The following is a 6,441-nucleotide window of genomic DNA, read 5'->3' as shown; positions in this document are numbered from 1 at the left end:
CAGCGTTGCCACCGTCCGGGATTAATCCCGGTTTTCCGGGATTTTTTTTTGCGGTCCGGGATTTTTTTTGTGTCCGGGACTTTCGGGATTTCTTTAATAAAACCGGGATTTTTTGCTAAAAACCGGGATTTTTGCTAAAAACCGGGATTTTTTATTAAAAAGAGATTTTCAACGATTTTGGCTGATAGTCTACTTTTTTTTCTGTACAGTATCACGAATATTCTCTGTTTTTGCTAGTTCCCTCTGGATTTGCGCTATTACACTGTAGAAACAATTTTTTCGTTCCGGATTTAACTTTTGAAAATTGGAGTCGAGCGGCGAATTCGAATTTTAAACGTGCTTTAACCTTGCAGGAAGTATTGAAAGTAGTCTCAACTGACGCCACCGTCAAGAGGAGACTTAAATCTCTCAGGTCAGTGCCCCGTGCAATGCCTCGGGCAAAGTTAAACTCAGAAAAGGTAAGTAAAAAGCGTACGGCATTCTACTTATTCTGTATATATATAAGTGGAATAAGTTTAAATAGTTTAAACAGGGATCTGAATCTCAAAGTAGAGTTTTTCCCCTCGCTGATGGTGCTATTCCCAAGAAGCTTAACTTTATTTTGTTAACTACTGAACTATTGTATTATACCACCTATAAAATTGATCTTTGTTAGGTTACCATGCATAGGCCTAACTTATTAGGTTTCTCCTAATTTTCTTGAACAAGTAGGCTAGCCTAGGCTATTTGATTAGGCTGATTATTTTAGCCATATGGATTGCTGAATGTTTTGAATGCATTGATAGTTAATAGTAGAGTCTAATGGCAAATACACAATTTAGTTTAAGCATAGCTTAGGCAAATTCAAGAAAATACTGACCAATCTTAAACACATGATCCTATAGGCCTTGTAGGATACAAAGCCACTCAAACATAAATAGATTCAATCCCAGACATGTGCTGTAAAGAAAAATAGGCTACTAGGGTTTGCTAACTTTTCTTTAAGCTTAATTTTCAGTATAAAAAAGTTTCTGAGATCACATTGAGCTAATCCCAACAAGGTAATCTCAATCTATACATATGCAAGACTAAGAGCTTGCTTGGAAATGTAGGCTCTATTTGAATCAAATTATGCTCGTTTGTTTGTCCAAAGTTAGTGATTATCCAAACACCAGGGGTGCTTGGATAATATACCCAGTTCTTCATCAGCAGCTGATGTGTATTACCAAATAAAGCTAGTTTAAAGAAAAATCAAACTGTTTTGTTAAGCCTAAAGGTGTATCTGGCTTTGTGGGGGAATAGACAAGGAAATAGAAAATCTAATGGTATATTTCCTTTTTTTCTTTATCTGATTTCTCCCCTTTAATAAATATTAGAGCTAAAAATATGTTTTGCTATTACTAGGCCTAGACTAGTCTATCTTTACAAAGCCTATCTTTAGTCTACTTAAAATTTCCTTTTCCTGACCTAGCCCCATTTTCCATTTCCTGACTTGAAGTAAAATCAAGTAATTGGAAGCATTTCATCAAGCCACAATGTCCATTGGGGTTGTATACATAATGGGGTGGGGGTTGTTGGCATAATTTTCTTCAACCAACTCATTTTTTTTTTTTTTTTTTTTTTTTTTTTTTTTTTTTTTAAATTACCGACTGGCAGGATCAATACAAGATACTAGGGTATATAGGAGTGCTGTTATTGATGTGAAAAGTAAAGACCACCATCTAGTAGTGTCTAGGGTTAATCTAAAGCTGAAGTCTCGGAAGGGTAACTACCTCCCAGGAAGTTATGATGTTGGTAGACTCCAGGATGAGAATTTGAAACAAGCTTTCCAGGAACAGTTGAATACCAAACTTGAGAGTTTAAAAGTTGACAATGTGGAAGATGGTTGGAATAATTTTAGAAAAGCATTCTGGTAACATGAATTTGTGTGGACTTTTCTACCTCCCACCACCCATTTCCAGACATATTGTAAGATGACCTCTTTTTTTAATTTCAAGGATAAGTTTTTTAGGTAGAGAGGAGGTAACAAGAAAAATCTTTAGTCAGAACTTTTGAGAATCTTTTAAATTTCTTTCTATAAAATGTCCATATAAATAGACTAGCATTAGATTTTATGATTTAGGGGGTCTGCAGTATATTATACTTCTAATCATGAATTATGATGCATATGCAGTGCTCTTTCTTTCTGGAGAAGTTTCTGTTCTCCAATACAGAAAAACCCTATTAGGTTGCGATTCTGCGAACTCGAAATCACGATAGCTCAAACGTCAAAATCGCTGGATTCAAAATTTGACTTTACACAAAAGCAGCAAAAATCGAGGTTTCAGGGAAATGCAAGGATCCCTACAGATCCAAAAGTAGTAGAAAAGCCGAAAGTACTGCGATATGTCCTTTAATTTGAGTCAGAAAAGTTTAAATTGGCCACACAAAGTTTCTGGAAAGTGATTTTGTGCTTGATAGGCTTAGAGAAGTAAAAATTAAGTAGAGGAGAATGTTAGCCCATCAACTTTTTTTGGTGGCAGCAGATAGATAGGAATTTCTTGGCCACTCGAGTACCTAGTCTTTAGCATTCTGACTATGTTTCTCTAGCCTGACTATATTTGTGATCATGCATTGAAGGAATAAGACTTTGCAGCCAAAAATCTTATAAGGCTTTATTTCTACATTTAACCTTGGCCTAGGTGGGTCTGAATGAAACAGAAATTCCAGTATCTAGAAAGTATTTGTTAGAAAGAAAAAAGATCATATAATATTCCTCTGACTTATACAGTATGACCGGTGGAAGATTTTGGACAAGAGACAGCTAGTGAATCAGCTAAGCATTGACAATAATTGGTAGATCTGTAAATACTTAAGTCCATGGGCGTAGGCAGGGGGGGGGGTTAGAATAGTCAGAATGCTAAAGACTAGGTACTCGAGTGGCCAAGAAATTTATAAATATTTAAAAATAATTAATATATATAAAATATATATTAAAATATAATATATATTAGTATAAATATTTAAAAATATTAAGAAAAAATATTTATTTTCAATTTAAAGGACATAGGAACGCAAAAATAATGATAATACCTTCATTCATGGTTAAAAATCTCAATTCATATCCACCAAGCCTTTTTTTAACACGTTTAGGGATTTTCAAGATTTTGAGGCCAGACGTCATAATTCCTACACAGTGCTATCCGAGACCACGGCCGCAAAAAATTTGAAAATCGTTGATGTGACTTCTTACCCTGGTTGATTTAAAATGAAGGAAGAAAACAGAAAATGCAGTCTCTCTTCCTGCATTCCCTTATAGTTTTTCGTTAGCTTCTTCTGTAGCCTTTCATCGGCAACTGAGGAAAAATCAGCCAAAGATTATTTCGTCGCAACACCAGAGGGACGCTGCAAGCCCACGGACCAAATAGTAAATTCGTAAATAACAAACTTTTGAAAAACGCTACGAATTTCGGGTTTTGATGGGAAATAGTGTTTTCTAGGGTCCCATAGAGCATTATATGTATCTTTTTTACGTTTCTATGTCCTTTATCGAAAACCGAAACGACGGGCATGCTTTGAAGACGAATTTTCAGAGATTTCGTTCTGGTTTTGCCCCCCCCTTCCAAAATTCTGCCTACGCCCATGCTTAAGTCTGCTCTTTTACAGATGAAGGACATTCGTCTCTTGTTTGCGAAAAAGCGGAAGAGTCCTGAGACTACCCATGGAGAGTCAGGATTAGCTGCCACCACAGGTTCGTCAGATCTTGAAAAGGAAATATTACTTACGAAACATCCACATCAAGAGCCCGACGCTGGCTGTTCTGCCGACGCGGATTCGTCACATTTTGAAAACGAAGTGTTTACTACCGTACGCCCACATCGACAGTCCGACTTCGATAATGAATACTCCTCCTCTGAAGATTCAGAGGACGAACATTCTTCTGAAGATCTAACCGAAGACCTTAGCAATAGTGACGAGGGGTCAGAATTTGATCCAAATCCTGTGTCGCCGTCGGAGTCTGATAATGCTGAAAATGGGCGGCATTCTTTGAATGAGAAGAACAGAAATCTTAGAAAGGATTCAGTGAAAACCAAAACTGCGTCATCTTCCAAAGAGATTGGGAAGAGAAGAGAAAAACGTGCAGTCCAGAAAAGCAAAGGCAAGAAAAATTATGTAGATAAGTTCACCAGCAAGTGGCTCCATTTGCCAGAATTTAAGGGCTGGCTTAAGGCGGATGAAAAAGAGCCATCAAAGGCTTACTGTAGCTATTGCTCAAAACCACTCAAAGGGAATAAGTCTGCTATGAGACGGCATGCGTCCAGACCATTTCATGTTAACGCTGTCAAAGCTAAAATGAATCAAGTATCGGCTTTATCATGTGCTTCCAAAGAGCTCCAGGAGCGAGCCAAACTAAGAGACAGTATTTTAGGCCTTGAACTGGGCTTGTGTGCGTTTATTGTGAAAGAGAACCTTCCGGTTTCTAAAATGGATCAGTTGCCTGACGTTTTAAAAAACTACATAAAAGACTCGCCGACTGTTAGTGGTCTTGCTTGCGCCCGGACTAAATCTTCAGAAATGATCAAACACGTGATTGCGAAAGAAGGGGAAGAGGAACTTGCTACTGATCTGAAAGGATGCAAATTTTCGATAATCGTTGATGAATCTACCGATGTTTCGTGTACGAAGTTTTTAGTGATTCTAGTGCGTTATGCCAAGAAGGTCGAAAACGATCTTAAAGTTGTCGAAGAATTTTTAGCAATGCCAAAAGTAAAAGATGCATCTGCGGCTGGGCTAAATGCATTAATCGTTAAGGAGTTTGTCACTAGGGGCATCCCTGTAGCACATATTATTGGTTTTGCTTCTGACAATGCTAGTGTTATGTTAGGCAAAAACAATGGATTGGCTACCCTCTTGAAACAAGAGCTACCATGGCTAGTGGTACATGGCTGCATCTGTCATTCTTTTGCCCTGTGCTCTGCTGCTGCTTGTGAGGCACTGGATTCGTCAGTAATCCAATTTAGTCATGACATATACAACTTTGTCGCCTTTTCACCAAAACGCAAAGAACAGTTTAAGGAATGCCAGGCCTTTTTGAATATTGCCGAACATGCCGTACTTTATCCAAGTAAAACAAGATGGTTGGCCATGGAGCAGGTGGTGCAGAGATTATTGGAACAGTGGCCTGCATTAACCTTGTACTTTCAGTCGATGATGCTGACAGAAATACCAGCAGCCAACGCAATATTGAAGGGGCTACAAAGCCATGAGTTGCAGCTCTATTATATGTTTCTCGGGTACATTTTGCCTGTGGTGAATAGGCTGAATTTACAGTACCAGAGTGAAGATGTTAGGATTCACCTGATTTTGAAATCTGTGAGAGATACTCTGGGAGAAATTCTGAGAAACTTCATGAAAGAAAATTCTCTGCGAAATAAAGATCCCATTGAAGTTGACGTCTTCAACCCTCATAACCTGAGACCTTTTAATGAGATTTACTTCGGTGCCAAATTTGATGTTCTAGTCAAGTCGGAAAACTTGCGTTTATCCTCTCATCAGGTGAATGACATTCAAGTCAAGTGTGTCAAGTTCTACCAGATTCTTGTGAAGCAGATTCAAAAAAGGATTAACCATAGGGATCCTCTTTTGAAACAGTTAGAATGTATTGACCCTTCAATCGCTCTTTCGGGCCAGATCTCCTCTATAGCACCGCTGTACAGTAGGTTTTGTGCAACATACTCTGTTGACGTCGAGGAGCTTAACTCAAAGTGGAGAAGACTGCCATTTGTGGATGAGATCTTTGAAGTGAAAGGTAAAGAAGGTCCTGTAGCGTTTTGGTCCTTTGTGGACAGTTGTAAAGATGCAGGTAAAAATAAGATGTTCAAAGTCTTACCTTCATTTATGTTTACCATGATGAGCCTGCCACACAGTAGTGCCGGCGCTGAAAGGCAGTTTTCCCTTCTCAAGCTTATTAAGAGCCCGCTCCGGAACAGATTAGACAGCGAGATGCTGAGTGCCCTCAGGCACGTCCACCGGTTCATACCTGATGCAAAGAAATGGACAGTTCGGGTGTCTCTTCTGGCTAAGGCCATAATGTGTAAAAATTCCCAAAAAAATTAGTCCTTTTTTGTGAATCTGGTATTAACCGCTGGATGTGCATTTTTTTTTTTTTTTTTTTTTTTTTAATCCCACATCATCTCCTCTCAGTGACTTAAAATTTTTTATAAAAAATATTTTAAAATCAAATACTTTAAGCGTCACCTAACTTCTTTATTATAAATTACCAGCCAAAGGTGGTCTTCCAAAAGGCTTACTCCTACAACTTTAAAATTTTTTAACACAAAAAAAAAAAACTATTTTCTCTCCCGTAGAATGGGCGTCCTCCGTCCACAGGAAAACCATTCTTGCGGTGGCAATGGGTTCCGTATTTTTTTTATTTTTTTTTAAGCCCTTTTTAAGACCTTTAAGGTAGTAAACCCTTACGAC

General features: G+C 38.1%; 1 protein-coding gene across 1 annotated transcript; it reads left to right on the top strand.

The window, feature by feature from the left end:
- Nucleotides 1-209: 209 nt before the first annotated feature.
- On the top strand, nucleotides 210-6,075 carry LOC148938862 (zinc finger protein 862-like; the record flags this gene model as incomplete). Its single annotated transcript, XM_089107486.1, has 2 exons — nucleotides 210-458; nucleotides 3,625-6,075. Coding segments are annotated over 2 exons (2,700 nt in total), but the record flags the coding sequence as incomplete, so codon positions are not given.
- Nucleotides 6,076-6,441: the final 366 nt, after the last annotated feature.

This window comes from Artemia sp. Qi Xiang Cuo, unplaced genomic scaffold (assembly GCF_049724085.1).
Source record: "Artemia sp. Qi Xiang Cuo unplaced genomic scaffold, ASM4972408v1 HiC_scaffold_200, whole genome shotgun sequence".
Taxonomy (NCBI): Eukaryota; Metazoa; Arthropoda; class Branchiopoda; order Anostraca; family Artemiidae; genus Artemia; species Artemia sp. Qi Xiang Cuo.
This window is presented reverse-complemented; position numbering and strand designations above follow the sequence as displayed.